Here is a 16,224-nt window from a genome sequence, read left to right as displayed (position 1 = left end):
ATCAGTTTAAGGCAAATTACCCTCCACTATGGAATAAAATAATAAAAGATTTGCAGGAATTGAACAAATATGAATTTTTTTGGCTAGGCAGGGCAGCTTCAGTAATGAAGAATGTTCCCCCCCATACGTTATTATTTTTGTTTCAGTACATCCCTGTTGGTATGCCTGACATGACATTAAAAAGATGGCAGGTTGCACTATTAAAATTCATATGGAAACATAAAAGACAAAGGGGGAGTTCTAAAGTTCTGTATAAACCTACAAAGAGGGGTGGATTACCTTTCCTAAGACATGATCATCTGGGCTAACAATAGACCAGCCAAATACTGGATAAAAATCAAACAAGGCTGGAGCACAAATATAGCTATTTATAGTAATTGTTGGGTTAAAAAGAAATTTAGGTCATCAACATTTTTTTAAAAATCACCCATTCATCTAGACTACCTTAGCATCTTTGGAAAAATTCCAAACTTGTTTTAAATTTTTGTTGCCGAGGCCAAGGCCCTCCCTTACCGGCTTTCATTAATAATCAGGAATTTATCCCTAGAATATATCAAAGTGAGCATTCATAGAATCATAGAACTAGAGTTTATCTAGTCTAGTCATTGTGTGTAAGAGTTGAGATTACTCAATTCAGACAGCTGTTCCTGAATCCTGATTTGAAATCAAACCAAAAGTTATGTAAGAATGTAAATAACATAAAGATCCTGTATTTTCAATATTTACAAGTCAAACATTTTACTGTGCAATCCGTGTCTATTTAGCCTTTTAACCACATTTGAGGAGCTAAATCAGGAGCAAGCCGGAACAAAATGTTTAATCTGTAAGATACATGCAATTTTGTTTGAAAAGGATGTTAATAAGAAAACAACCCAGATAAAATGATGGGAGAGGGATTTGGACCTGGATTGAGTGGAAATTGACCTGGATAAGTGGGTCTGTACACAGGAAAGAAGATATACATCTTCAATTTGTGTAGCTCATAAAGAAAATGCTTATGAATTAATGTGTGTATGGCATTTGACTCCAGTCATGATCCATCACATTTTTGCTACTAGGAAGTCACACTGTTGGACAGGTTGCAGGGAAAGGGGAACATACTTGCACATGTCATGATTGTGTATAGGAATTAGCTGATTTTGGGAGGAAGTAATTAAAGAGATTCACTTTATGACAAAATGCCAGCTTCCCAGAGATCCCCTGGACTTCTTACTTAATGCTCCAGTAAAAGCTTTACATTTTAAATAGAACAACATGTTAATTTATGTTATTTAATTGATAGCAGTAATACTCTATATTGCACAATATTGGAAAAATATGATGTCTCCTCCTATGGAACTGGGATATTGTCAAAAATGGATTGTCCTTGTAATTGAAAAGCTTTCACACCAAGTACATACACAAGAGAAGCACCAAAGAGAGGCTAGTCAGGGTTAGACTAGATGACCCTTGTGGTCCCTTGTAACCCTATGGCTCTATGATTCTGTGAGAAGACGGGCTCCCCAGCCAGCAAGCCAGAATCTTGAGCCCGATTCTTTGAATATTAACCTGACCCTGAATAAGTAATGTATAATGTAATAAGTTAAGATTTTATTGCAACTTTGCCTTAATAAAAAGCTTCAAAAAAGAAAAATATATTAGTAGTATTCACAGAAGGAAATGTTCAGAGATGCATAGGATAGTTTCTGGTCTCTTGAAAAAGACATGTAGACATGTCGCAGCGGTTCATTAGAGTCAATCCAACGGTAATTGTGAATGGAGTTCTTGCTTTCCTCCATTGAGTTATTTGTGAATATATGTTGATTTCTTTGAATGTTTTGCCAAATAAATTGGATGGTCAATTTCTTTTGCCTATGGGTTGTTCTTTCATGAGCTGGTCATTTTGACTGTTTTTTGAAATTCACACTTGATTGCTAACATCCATTGCTAATTTTGCTTTAGAGCCATCAAATTTCTGAAAGCATTTCTTATACCTGCAGACTTTTTCAGGGCTTCTTGACCTCCTCTCCACTGAACCTCCAGAACACCTGAGATGCTAACTGCTCTCTGATTTCAGTCACTTGAATCACCTTATAGGATATTGCTCTTCTTTAGGAAAGTGAACACTTTGCTTCCAACCTTTCGCAGGGCACCTTTGACCTCCTTGTTCCTCAGGCTATAGATGAGGGGGTTGAACATGGGAGAGATGACTGTATAGAGCAGGGAGAAGGCCTTGTTTAAAGCTGGTGACTGGTTACCTACAGGGGCTCCATAAACAATAATGATGGTGCCATAGAAAATAGAAACAACCAGGAGGTGTGAAGAGCAGGTGGAGAAGGCTTTTTTCTTCCCAGTTGTGGAAGGGATCCTTCGGATGGTCAAGATGATCCTATAGTAGGAAGTCAAGGTTAGTAGAAATGGGACCAGGGTCACACAGGCAGACACTGTGAAAGACAGAAATTCAACCAAATGGGTGTCAGTGCAGGAGAGTTTTAACAGAGGCATGAAATCACAAAAGAAATGTCCAACCTCCTTGGAAGCACAGAAAGGCAATGTAAAAGTCAAGACCATCATTGCTATAGGAGTCAAGAAGCCAGTTATCCAACAACCAGCTGCTAGCTGAAGGCAAACCTTAAAGTTCATAACAGATGCATAAGACAACGGATGGCATATCGCTAAATACCGATCGTAGGACATGACTGATAAAAGGAGGCACTCAGTGACTGCCAAAGATCCAAAAATGTACAACTGGGCTACACAACCCATGAATAAAATCACTTCCCTCACTGTAAGGAAACTTCTTAGCATCTTGGGGACAATGGTGGTGGTGTAGCAGATCTCCAGGAAAGATAAGTTACCCAGGAAGAAGTACATGGGGGTATGGAGATTGTGATCAGCTGCTATCACCAGAACAATTACAATGTTGCCAGACATGGTTATGGTGTAAATGAATAAAAATGTCACAAAGAGTAAGGGCTGCATTTCATGGAAGTCTCCAAACCCCAGAAGAATGAATTCTGTGATGGCTGTTTGATTCTCTTTTTCAGTTACACCCATATGCTCCATCTAAAGAAAAGGAAATGAACACAAAGGAAAATTAAGTGATTCATAGATTTCAAGGTCAGAAGAGACCATTGTGATTATCTAGTCTGACCTCTTGTTTAACACAGGCCAGAAACCACCAATGAAATAATTCATTTTGAACTAGAACGTATCTCAAATAAATGTTATTATTCAATGGAACCTAGTCAACTACAATCCCCTTAAAGGAAGTACAGGTGACAAGAATATGCTTCATCTGAACCAAACCCCCAGCTCCAACCCTAGAAATAACAAGAATTAAAGAGAAAGAATCTCAACACACCCCATACGCACATCCAATAGCATCAGAAAATATGGGGGAAGTTTAGTAGGATTGTTTGTCTACTTCAATAGGGCTTAAGAAGAGACCCAAAAGATAGCTCTATCTAGCTAGCTAGCTAGCTATCATACCTACAGTAAGTACGATGAAGTAGAAACTGAATAACAAATACAGATAATAGTATTAAATATTATATAGACTATTATGGTAGTTATCCCCATGCAGAAATGCAGAAATTAATACAAAACAGGTGTAAAATGCTACCAAATCTGAATTCTCCACCCATTTACACCCATGGTGGCCCTTTACACTTCTGATGCATTTGCTTTGAACAGGTGTAAATGACAACACAGAATACAAAATTGGAAAGAATCAAGCCCAAAAGTTTTACTGTAATTTTGTATTGTGGTTCAGTTGCCTCTTATTCACAAATGCCAGAAAAGTCTGATTATATTTATCCTGATTAACAACTGAAGCCACTTTTACCTTTGATTTGACTGTGGCCTTTATATGTAATTGTATCCCTTGCTTTCACCTCTCCAGCAATCAGAATCTTGTTTCTCTGGTTCCCTCTTTTCACAGCATGTTGTCCTTGAAAGTAAACAAGAGTTACATGAAAATATACATCATCCCCATGTTTGACTTTCACACAGTGAATTGTGTATTAGCAGTCCCAACTCAGAAATATATAAAGACATATTGTCTCATTTGATAACCCAAAAGGGACTAGTTACACTATTTATAGAGTGTGATCAGCAGTGTTATTTAAACCAGACTGCTAGATCCTGTGAGGATATTCTCCTCCCAGACACCATATCTCAGGGCTTGGTCCAAAGCCCTTTGAACTCAATGGAATGGTTCCCACTGGATCAGACACTAAGCTGTGGCAGGCTAAAAGGTGAAAATTATTCCCCTTTTGGCTTGATCTGGCTACCTTCCTCACAGAAGGCCAGATTCACCTCTGCGCAGATGGCTAGCACCCTAACAATGGGCTATGTGAAGGGAATTAAGGTGATTACATTCCCCCAACCCACTGTATTACAACATGGATGGGGATGCTTAGATGTCAACAAAGATGCTCTCCATGTATTTCGTTCCTTCAGAGACATTGGAAAGTCCTTAAAAATAGTAAAGTGCCTACATCAATTGTGCATCTATCTATCTATCTATCTATCTATCTATCTATCTATCTATCTAAATTCCTCCCCATCATCCACACTCCAGAGCAATGAGGAACATTGAGGAGGGAAGTAGAGGTGGTTTTGCAACAAACTGGACCTAACTGATCTCTCATTCATACTGTTTCTCCATTGAAATAACTCCACTAAAGTCAATGTAGGGTCTGATTTCCTAAGAGGTCTGAGGGGTTTATGCACCCAACTCCCACTGTCTTTCAATTAGATTTAGGTACAATTTAAAAACCCCTAAGTGACTTAGGACCAGATTTTTGATGGTATTTACCTGCTTCAAGATCCTGCTGGGTGCATAACAAATGAGAGGAGGAGCCCACCTTATAACAGTGCATAACTGCCTTGCTGAGGTCCTATGAAAAATCTCACTGTCACAGATTCACAAGGTCTGGTCTATGTCCCAACCTTTAACCAGTCTCCTGGGAGTGCCCCTTTAGGGTTCTGGACCCTAAGGACATACACTGGCTCACTGGGAAAAGCCTCTGGCCTCCACCGCTCTGAAACTGGGCCTGCAGGCATCAGCAATACCCATCTCTCTCTGTGGCTCCCTGAGTGAGTGCAGCCAAGCCAGATTTGCTCTGTCCCTTCAGAGCACAATGTTCTCAGTATCTGCGGTGTCAACAGGCAGCCCTTTCAGAATAAGGTGACCATTCATGTGGCCTACAGCATCTGAAAGTCCTTACGTTAGCATTATGAAGCAAAGGCTAAGAGAGAGTTCATCCTGGCCAGAGCCAGGGCTCCTCTGAGCCATACTGTTGGAGGGTGTATTTTGGCTCAGTCTCTCCCCATCCCCTTTGTCTCTCAGTCCCCACTGAGCGGCTGTGTTTCGGTGAGCCCAGTTCTTAACACAGACACCTGACACCTTCTCCCTTTACTCCCCAGCTCTGGGTTTTTGCTCTGCTTCCCTGTGAGGGGGAGAGTACCCAACTTTCAGCCATTAAGGCTTCCCATTGTCTTTCCAGATTCTCCATTGATATGTGTTGATTCCAGCCCAGACAGTCCTAGTGGCTCTATGTCTCCAACATGTAGCCTGCTCTCCCATGTCCCAGGGAGATCATCAGTTCTTTCCCCTAAGAGGTAGTAAAGCCAAGGGGACTGGTACAGAAGCCATACAGGAATTCCCCACATTTGCTGCACCCACTAGGGGATAGATTCCCAAAGGAACTTAGGAACCACACTGCTGAGCATTATGATGTCTAATCTTTGGGCACCTAGACAATCAAAAAAGCCTGAGTTAGGTGTCCAGGCTGCCTGTGTAATGCACGGAGAGAGATGGGCACCTAATAATGGGATCCACAAAACCCAGCAACCTGGGTGGCTCCCCCACTAAGCCAGATGCTGACAAGAGGAGGGTGCCCTAGGCCCCACCCCTCTCCGGGAAGTTGGCACCTATTTCTGCTCAGCACCCACAACCATAAACACTCTCCTAGAGTCAGCTGCCTAAGCTGACTCTAGGGGAGGTGATTTTCTTTGAGAAACCCTGGAGGAGGAGCAGGTGCTGCTGGTGGTCACCTGATAACTCTATCCACCTACTGAGTTCCCAGGGGGTGGGAGGGCACAAGATGAAGGCCCCTCCCCTAGCCTAAGGGGTGGAGCTACTGAACTCAGGGCTCAACTGAATTCAGGAGATAACTAATGAAAAACAAGGACGGAGTGAAGGTCACAGGGCCAAAAGCAGGGAACGAGAGGGGGTAACTGATAACTTTATCCAGTGGTTAGACCTTTACCTGGGATGTGGGAGATATGGATTCTATTCCCTCCTCTGCCTAATAGAGATAAATAATTGGATCTCCTACCTCTGAGAAGCATGCCCTAACCACTGGGCTATGGGATATGCTGGAGTGGGTGGTTCTCAGTAACTCTTGTCCAAGCTGTTCCACTTTGGATAAAATCCGTGACTACTCATTGGGCCAAAGAGAGTGAGTGAGAGTGACTTTATAGAATGGAGGAGCTCATGTTTACCCCATGGTGGGAAACCCAGGCTCCAGTCCCCCTTCTTCAATGAGTACATAACCCAGAGTAAAACAGCTTCTACAGGAGGAATTGAGAGAAAGTCACATCAGGCTACCCCATAGGCCAATGGTTAGAGTGCTCGTTTGAGTGGTAAAAGTTCCTTGTCCAAATCCTTTATCCCCATCAGGCAGAGGGGGGACTGAATGCCGGGTGAGTGTTTTCACCACAAAACTAAAAGTTATAAGGTGGCTCCTCCTCCAGCTGGACTGTGAATGGGCACAGATTCAATAGGCCTGCTCTTGGTACACCTGTCAGACTGGGCCCCACAAGTGAGATTGGTGGTCCCCCACCTATCTCCCCTGGTTTGTGGATCACTCTGGAGCTAAGCCATCTAGACACCTAGAGCAAGATAGGAGTCTGCATGCCTAAAGTCAGAAATGTAGGCACCTAGGGAACTTTTACAGTGAAAATTTAGGCGCTGAATAAGTTTACATGCCTATGAGGTGAGGAGGCAGCCGAGAAGAGTGAATGCCAGTGGAGCCTAAATCTAGTATTTAGGATCTAAAGTACAGTTAGGAGCCTAAATCCCTTTGTGAATCCAGCCATAGATGCCTATCTGCATCTTTAGGCACCTCAATTCATTTGAAAATCTGGCTCATAGTGTGATGCAATTGCTCTGGGACCAGTTCAGGTCATGGGGTTTGCCCTGAAGGTTGGTCTGTGACTGGGATGGTGGTAAGAAACATGCAACATTTTCCTTTTTATTATACACAAAGAGCAAGCCATGCACCTTCAGTTCAAAATGGCTTTCAGTTTCAATTAAAGGGGAAAAAAGTGAAAGCAAATAAAAGCAATGTCTTCACACGAGAGAGAGAGAGAGAGAGACAGAGCACAGTGTGTATGATTGCTCAGTAAAAACCTACAGCAACTCCAGGAAAGATTTTTCAAAAGCACAAATGGCAGTTAAGCACCTGACTCCCAGGAAAAATCAAATGCTCCTAGGTGACTAGCTGCCATTTGTGTCTTTGAAAATCTCCACCTCTGAAAAAAAATGACATTTAAATGAACAAGTAGAATAGAGTAGAACAGAATGAAATAGATGATTTTTTTCGCACAATGTTTTTATAACAAAAAAGCCATTTTTATTCTGAAACTTACCTTTTAGCAGAAAAATTGCCTGCCTCTTCCAAATTTTCCTTTTTTTCCCCCATCCTAAAATAATCATCGTTACTCTTACATATTTTGGGTAAATTAAAATATTAGATAATTAATCGCAATTTGATTCTGAAACAAAAATGTTAAAAAATATTGATTTAAAATTAATGCTGGTCTGAAAATGCTGAGTTTGTTCTGCAGAAAATTTTAACTTTGCATCAAAAAAACAAAAAACTGAACATTGGCCTATTTTTCTCAGTCATAAACACAATTTTTTGGCATAAAACTGAATATACAAAAAAAAATTGTAGAAAAAGAAAAATAGTGTTGTTCAAAACTTCCATAAAAGCTTTCTTGTGTTCTATTTTCCAACCAAAATTTGAATGTTTTTGATGAAAGCACACAGTTTGCACAATATTTTCATTTAGTCCCAAACCTAATTTTTTGTTGGAAAAACAGTTCAGTTTGGAGTCAGAGTTACGAGATTGCTTGCACCTCTATCCTCTTTCTGGTCTCTCCATGTGCACCTCCTCAGGTGTTGGGTGTTGGATCCTCATGTGTCTTGGGGTGGAGTCTCAGACTCCTCCCACTTTTAGACCAGCGGATCTGGGTACAGGACCCGGTCTATGCCAACTGCTTATTACTGTGCAGATCTGACTGAACACCTGTGACCCTGCGCTTCAGGAGCCGTGATCAGTGATATACAGTGACCAAAAGCCTTCTTAAAAGAAGCAGGTTTATTTAGCAAATACAACAAAGCATTGGAGAAAATAATTTCAAAACAACAAACAGCTGACACGTACATTTTGACTCATCTAATCCTATGCTTCACGACAATCTCAGGCCTGGTCTACACTACAGAGTTAGGTCGACATAAGGCTGCTTACATTGACCTAACTCTGTAAGCATCTACACTAAAATGTAGCTTCCACCGATGTAACTCGCCCACAACACTGACTTAATAACTCCACCTCCATAAGAGGCATAGTGTTTAGGTCCATGTAGTTAGATCAAGGCACTGCTTTGCTTACATCGAATGTTGCTGCCTTTCAGAAGCCATCCCATAATGCCTCACACTGACAGATAAATTGGTGCAACTTCTCCTGGTGAAGATGTGCACCATTGATACAAGGAGTATAGTGTGGACATGGAAAAGCGATTTAATTACTGTGGTGGCTGTACATTGATGTAAATTAAGTTGACTTAATTTTGTAGTGTAGACTTGCCCACAGTTACATGAGCTTCCTTTAAAAGCAGCAAAGAGTCCTGTGGCAACTTATAGACTAACAGACGTATTGGAGCATGAGCTTTCGTGGGTGAACACCCACTTCGTTGGATGCACTTCGCCCATGCATCCGACGAAGTGAGTATTCACCCACGAAAGCTCATGCTCCAATTTGTCTGTTAGTCTATAAGGTGCCACAGGACTCTTTGCTGCTTTTACAGATCCAGACTAACACGGCTACCCCTCTGATTCATGAGCTTCCTTTGTATCACAGGAACAGAACAGTCCCAGCTTACATTCTTTAGCAAGCCCAGGTGCTCTTGGGACCAAGCCTGGTCTCTGGTTTTCTCCCAGACAGTGTGCCCTCCAGACTGTTACCTCCTCTCAGAAAACTCCCTTTTCACGAAGACCTACCCTGCCTGTGTGAACCTGAGCACAACTACCACATATCTCAATATCTTTTGATAGAGGGCCTAGGTGCAAAGTCTTCCTTTTGACTGAGAAGGGTTCCTCCCAGTTGGCCTACCAGGCCCTATAGGAGAATGCCCCTTCCTCCATTGTTTGGTGACTAGACCCATTCAGCCTAAATGGCTTTCAGGCACACATCCTGTGACTGGAAGAGTGTGCTGAAACTGTCTTTTCCTCCCAACATTCCAGATCTCCTTCTCAGGAATCCTGTCCACAAACCAGTATTTGGGGGTCCAGAGCAATGTTGGTTATCCAGCACCCTCACACCCATTACAGCATGATTATATGAACCCAAATAGAACAGAAGAGAATCTGGGGATTCTCTGGGAAAGTGGGGATAGAATTTTACTGGATTCTGCGGGATGGTTTAGGAACTGTGTCGAAAGACTCTCCTTCTCTATCATTTCTAGAGGTTATTAAAGTACATTATGTAGATCCCTGAAAAGGATTTCATGTACCCAGCCCAGAGCAAGAGGAGGAAGAAGGGTTAGGCCTGGATCCTCAAAGGGACTTCGGTGTTGCACCATTGACTGTTGCACTGCCTAACTTTTAGGCACCTAGCTACCCGGTGAATTCACAAACTGTAGCTAAGGTGCCCAGGCTACCTATACAATGCATGAGGAAAGAGAGACACCTAGCAACGATAGCCACAAAAATTAGCACACTGAGCAGCACGCTCCCTAAACTAGCCAATAGCAGATGCTGATATGTCATAAACCACACCCCTTTGGGGAGTTAGGCACCTAAGTCCAAGCTAGAGGGAGGCATCTATTTCTGCTTGGGATCCCCAGCTGGGAACCTTGTCCTGGAGTCAGGTGACAAGGCTGTTCCTTGCAAGAAAGGCTTCAGCCCATATTTAACCCCAAGCAAAGTGACTGGGGGGAAATAGGAATGAGGAGTCCTGCCCCTTTATAGCCCCTAGCCTAGTGGTTAAGGAACAAACATAGGGATGTGAGAGACATCAGTTCAGTTCCCTCCCTTGCCTGATGTGGAGAAGGGATTTGAAGTTGGAACACTTCCACCTCTTAGGTGAGTGCTGTAACCACTGGACTATGAGATAGTCTGAGGTGGGTGTCTTAGTCCTTCCTGTTGAAATGGTTTCACTATGCATAAATAAATATGCTTTGGGCCAAAGGGAGAATGAGAATGGCTCTGTGTCCATCCAGCGGTTAAGCAATCTCTTTTGAGGTGGATTGCCTGTTCAAATCCCCACTCTTCATCAAGCAGAGAAAGGGATTTAACTGGGGGTTGCCCATATCCCACGTGAGTTCCCTAAGGGAAATTGCCTCTGCCTCTTCTCCGCCCCCACCCCCGCCCCCAACAGACATGTTATGTGGAGTTAGCCGTGAGGTGGAGAACACGTACCAGATCAAGTGAGATGGGCAGTGCAACATCTAGTATTACCTGGTTTGAGGAGCCCACTGGGGCTTAGGTATGAGATAGGCAGCAGGGTGCATGCCCAATGGCACAAATTTAAGCTCCTTCAGGGACTTTAACAGCCAAACATAGGTTACAAGGGGTATTTTGGGCCTGCAGGGTTAGGCAGCAGCTTAGCAGGGTTTTGGAGGACCTCAGTGTCACCTAAATGTTAGATTTAGGTACCTAAGGTGGGAAGCTAGGTGTCACTTTCAGAGGCCTGGTCTACACTACGCGTTTAGGTCGAATTTAGCAGCGTTAAATCGAATTAAGCCTGGACATGTCCACACGACGATGCCCTTTTTTTCGACTTAAAGGGCCCTTTAAACTGATTTCTTCACTCCACCTCCGACGAGGGGATTAGCGCTGAAATCGGCCTTTCCGGGTAGGATTTGGGGTAGTGTGGATGGAATTCGACGTTATTGGCCTCCAGGAGCTATCCCACAGTGCTTCATTGTGACCACTCTGGACAGCACTCTCAACTCAGATGCACTGATCAGGTAGACAGGAAAAGCCCCGCAAACGTTTGAATTTCATTTCCTGTTTGCCCAGAGTGGAGAGCACAGGTGACCACGCAGAACTCATCAGCACAGGTAACCATGATAGAGTCCCAGGATCGCAAAAGAGCTCCAGCATGGACAGAACAGGAGGTACGGGATCTGCTCACCATGTGGGGAGACGAATCAGTGCTAGCTGAACTCCGTAGCAGTAAACAAAATGGCAAAATATTAGAAAAAGTCTCAACAGGAATGCACAGCAGTACCGCGTGAAAATTAAGGAGCTAAGGCAAGCCTACCACAAAGCCAGAGAGGCAAACAGAAGGTCTGGGGCAGAGCCGCAAACATGCCGCTTCTACGTGGAGCTGCATGCCATGCTAGGGGGTGCAGCCATCACTACCCCAAACATGTGCTTTGACTCCATCAATGGAGAATCACGCAACAGGGAAGCGGGTTTGGGGTACGAGAAAGATGATGATGAAGACAATGAAGATAGCTCACAGCAAGGAAGCGGAGAAACCGGTTTCCCCAACAGCCAGGATGTGTTTATCACCCTGGACCTGGAACCAGTAACCCCCGAACTCACCCAAGGCGTGCTCTCAGACCCTGAGGGCACACAAGGGACCTCTGGTGAGTGTACCTTTGTAAATATCACACGTGGTTTAAAAGCAAGCATGTTTAATGATTAATGATTAATTTGCCCTGGCAATCGCAGCCAGTACAGCTACTGGAAAAGTCTGTTAACGTGTATGGGGATGGAGCGGAAATCCTCCAGGGACATCTCCAGAAAGCTCTCCTTCATGTACTCCCAAAGCCTTTGCCAAAGGTTTCTGGGGAGGGCTGCCTTATCCCGTCCGCCATGCTGGGACACTTTACCACGCCAGGCCAGTAGCACGTAGTCTGGAATCATTGCATAACAAAGCATGGCAGCATATGGTCCCAGTGTTTGCTGGCATGAAGACAACATCCATTGTCTCTTATCTCTCTTTGTTATCCTCAGGAGAGTGATATCATTCACGGTCACCTGGTTGAAATGGGGTGATTTTATTAAGGGGACATTCAGAGGTGCCCGTTCCTGCTTGGCTGAACATAAATGTTCCCCGCTGTTAGCCACGCGGTGTGGGGAGGGGTGAAGTGATCATCCCAGAGAATTGGGTGTGTGGGGGAGGGGTTAGCTGGGTTTGTGCTGCATATTAACCCGGAAACCCCAGCCCCTCCTTTAACATTGCAAACCCATTTTAAATGGCCAACCCAACGGGTGCTTGGTGTGGGAAATGAGAGTGTTGCTGTTTGAAACCATTCATAGAATCATAGAATATCAGGGTTGGAAGGGACCTCAAGAGGTCATCTAGTCCAACCCCCTGCTCAAAGCAGGACCAATTCCCAACTAAATCATCCCAGCCAGGGCTTTGTCAAGCCGGGCCTTAAAAACCTCCAAGGAAGGAGACTCCATCACCTCCCTAGGTAACACATTCCAGTGTTTCGCCACCCTCCTAGTGAAATAGTTTTTCCTAATATCCAACCTGGACCTCCCCCACTGCAACTTAAGACCATTGCTCCTTGTTCTGTCATCTGCCACCACTGAGAACAGCCGAGCTCCATCCTCTTTGGAACCCCCCTTCAGGTAGTTGAAGGCTGCTATCAAATCCCCCCTCATTCTTCTCTTCTGGAGACTAAACAACCCCAGTTCCCTCAGCCTCTCCTCATAAGTCATGTGTCCAGCCCCCTAATAATTTTTGTTGCCCTCCGCTTGACTCTTTCCAATTTTTCCACATCCTTCATTTAGTGTAGGGCCCAAAACTAGACACAGTACTGCAGATGAGGTCTCACCAATGTCGAATAAAGGGGAACGATCACGTTCCTCGATCTGCTGGCAATTCCCCTACTTATACAGCCCAAAATGCAGTTAGCCTTCTTGGCAACAAGAGCACACTGTTGACTCATATCCAGCTTCTCGTCCATTGTGACCCCTAGGTCCTTTTCTGCAGACTGCTACCTAGCCATTCGGTCCCTAGTCTGTAGCAGTGCATGGGATTCTTCCGTCCTAAGTGCAGGACTCTGCACTTGTCCTTGTTGAACCTCATCAGGTTTTTTTTGGCCCAATTCTCTAATTTGTCTAGGTCCCTCTGTATCCGATCCCTACCCTCTAGTGTATCTACCATGCCTCCTAGTTTAGTGTCATCTGCAAACTTGCTGAAAGTGCAGTCCACACCATCCTCCAGATCATTAATAAAGATATTAAACAAAACCGGCCCCAGGACTGACCCTTGGGGCACTCCGCTTGAAACCGGCTGCCAACTAGACATGGAGCCATTGATTACTACCCGTTGAGCCCGACGATCTAGCCAGCTTTCTATCCACCTTACAGTCCATTCATCCAGCCCATACTTCTTTAACTTGGCGGCAAGAATACTGTGGGAGACCGTATCAAAAGCTTTGCTAAAGTCAAGGAATAACACATCCACTGCTTTCCCCTCATCCACAGACCCAGTTATCTCATCATAGAAGGCAATTAGGTTAGTCAGGCATGACTTCCCCTTCGTGAATCCATGCTGACTGTTCCTGATCACTTTCCTCTCCTCTAAATGTTTCATAATTGATTCCTTGAGGACCTGCTCCATGATTTTTCCAGGGACTGAGCTGAGGCTGACTGGCCTGTAGTTCCCCGGATCCTCCTTCTTCCCTTTTTTAAAGATGGGCACTATATTAGCCTTTTTCCAGTCATCTGGGACCTCCCCCGATCGCCATGAGTTTTCAAAAATAATGGCTAATGGCTCTGCAATCTCACCTGCCAACTCCTTTAGCACCCTCAGATGCAGCGCATCCGGCCCCATGGACTTGTGCACGTCCAGTTTTTCTAAATAGTCCCGAACCACTTCTTTCTCCACAGAGGGCTGGTCACCTTCTCCCCATACTGTACTGCCCAGTGCAGCAATCTGGGAGCTGACCTTGTTCGTGAAGACAGAGGCAAAAAAATCATTGAGTACATTAGCTTTTTCCACATCCTCGGTCACTAGGTTGCCTCCCTCATTCAGTAAGGGGCCCACACTTTCCTTGATTTTCTTCTTGTTGCTAACATACCTGAAGAAACCCTTCTTGTTACTCTTAACATCTCTTGCTAACTGCAACTCCAAGTGTGATTTGGCCTTCCTGATTTCACTCCTGCATGCCTGAGCAATATTTTTATACTCCTCCCTGGTCATTTGTCCAATCTTCCACTTCTTGTAAGCTTCTTTTTTGTGTTTAAGATCAGCAAGGATTTCACTGTTTATCCAAGCTGGTCGCCTGCCATATTTACTATTCTTTCTACACATCGGGATGGTTTGTTCCTGCAACCGCAATAAGGATTCTTTAAAATACAGCCAGCTCTCCTGGACCCCTTTGCCCTTCATGTTATTCTCCCAGGGGATCCTGCCCATCTGTTCCCTGAGGGAGTCAAAGTCTGCTTTTTTGAAGTCCAGGGTCCGTATTCTGCTGCTCTCCTTTCTTCCTTGTGTAAGGATCCTGAACTCGACCATCTCATGGTCACTGCCTCCCAGGTTCCCATCCACTTTTGCTTCCCCTACTAATTCTTCCCTGTTTGTGAGCAGCAGGTCAAGAAAAGCTCTGCCCCTAGTTGGTTCCTCCAGCACTTGCACCAGGAAATTGTCCCCTACACGTTCCAAAAACTTCCTGGATTGCCTGTGCACCGCTGTATTGCTCTCCCAGCAGATATCAGGGTGATTAAAAACCCACATGTTATGACGGTTAAAAAAGCCAAAAGACTGTGGCTTACCATGGCTGCCTGCAAGCCGAATTCTGTTGCCTGGCACTGCGTGAGTGATCTCTCACACCAAACCAGCAGGCCCTCAATATAAGAGGAAAAATGCGACCTTGTAACAAAAGCACATGTGCTGTGTAATGTGAACAGCAAAATTTAATGTGAAAGAGTGTACCCATTGTTCTCTAAAATGTGTCATTTTTAACCACCTCTCCCTTCTCCTCCACTAGCTGAAAATGTTTCTCCTTCACAGAGGCTAGCGAAGATTAGAAGGAGAAAACGGCGGACTTGGGATGATATGTTCTCGGAGCTCCAGATGTCCTCCCACACTGACATAGCACAGCAGAATGCGTGGAGGCAGTCAATGTCAGAGTGCAAAAAAGCACAATATGAACGAGAGGAGAGGTGGCGGGCTGAATCGCGTGCTGAAGAGAGCAAGTGGCAGGCTGAAGAGGATAGGTGGCATCAGCTTGCTGACAGACGGCAAGAGTCGATGCTCCGGCTGCTGGAGCATCAAATTAATATGCTCCAGTGTATGGCTGAGCTGCAGGAAAGGCAGCAGGAGCAGAGACCACCGCTACAGCCTCTGTGTAACCAACAGCCCTCCTCCCCAAGTTCCATAGCCTCCTCACCCAGACGCCCAAGAACATGGGGGGGGGCCTCCGGCCACCCAGCCACTCCACCCCAGATGATTGCCCAAGCATCAGAAGGCTGGCCTTCAATAAGTTTTAAACTTTTAAAGTTTTAAACTGCAGTGTGTCCTTTTCCTTCTCTCCTCCCGCACCCCTCCGAGGCTACCTTGGCAGTTATCCCCCTAGTTGTGTGATGAATTAATAAAGAATGCATGAATGTGAAGTAACAATGACTTTATTGTCTCTGCAAGCGGTGCTCGAAGCGGGGAGGGGAGGGTGGTTAGTTTACAGGGAAGTAGAGTGAACCGGGGGGGCAGGGGGAGAGGGTTCATCAAGGAGAAATAAACAGAAATTTCACAAAACCTGGCCAGTCACAAAACTCATTTTCAAAGCTTCTCTGATGCGTACCGCACCATGCTGTACTCTTCTAACCGCCCTGGTGTCTGGCTGCGCGTAATCAGCGGCCAGGCGATTTGCCTCAACCTCCCACCCCGCCATAAATGTCTCCCCCTTACTCTCACAGATATTGTGGAGCGCACAGCAAACGGCAATAACAATTGGAATATTGGTTTCGCTGAGGTCTATCCG

At 44.6% G+C, this 16,224-nt stretch overlaps 1 protein-coding gene across 1 annotated transcript; it reads right to left on the bottom strand.

The window, feature by feature from the left end:
• Positions 1 to 2,070: 2,070 nt before the first annotated feature.
• On the bottom strand, positions 2,071 to 3,036 carry LOC117886024 (olfactory receptor 5V1-like). Its single transcript, XM_034787658.1, has one exon. It carries the CDS (start codon positions 3,034 to 3,036, stop codon positions 2,071 to 2,073), a length of 966 nt encoding a protein of 321 aa, XP_034643549.1.
• Between the last annotated feature and the right edge of the window lie 13,188 nt (positions 3,037 to 16,224).

This window comes from Trachemys scripta, chromosome 12, assembly GCF_013100865.1.
Source record: "Trachemys scripta elegans isolate TJP31775 chromosome 12, CAS_Tse_1.0, whole genome shotgun sequence".
Classification (NCBI taxonomy): Eukaryota; Metazoa; Chordata; order Testudines; family Emydidae; genus Trachemys; species Trachemys scripta.
The sequence above is the reverse complement of the archived record's forward strand: the minus strand, read 5'-3'. Positions and strand labels throughout refer to the sequence as shown.

Bases quoted from the DNA above. Each gene is read 5' to 3' on its own strand.
- LOC117886024 (XM_034787658.1), bottom strand. From the start codon at position 3,036: ATGGGTGTAACTGAAAAAGAGAATCAAACAGCCATCACAGAATTCATT.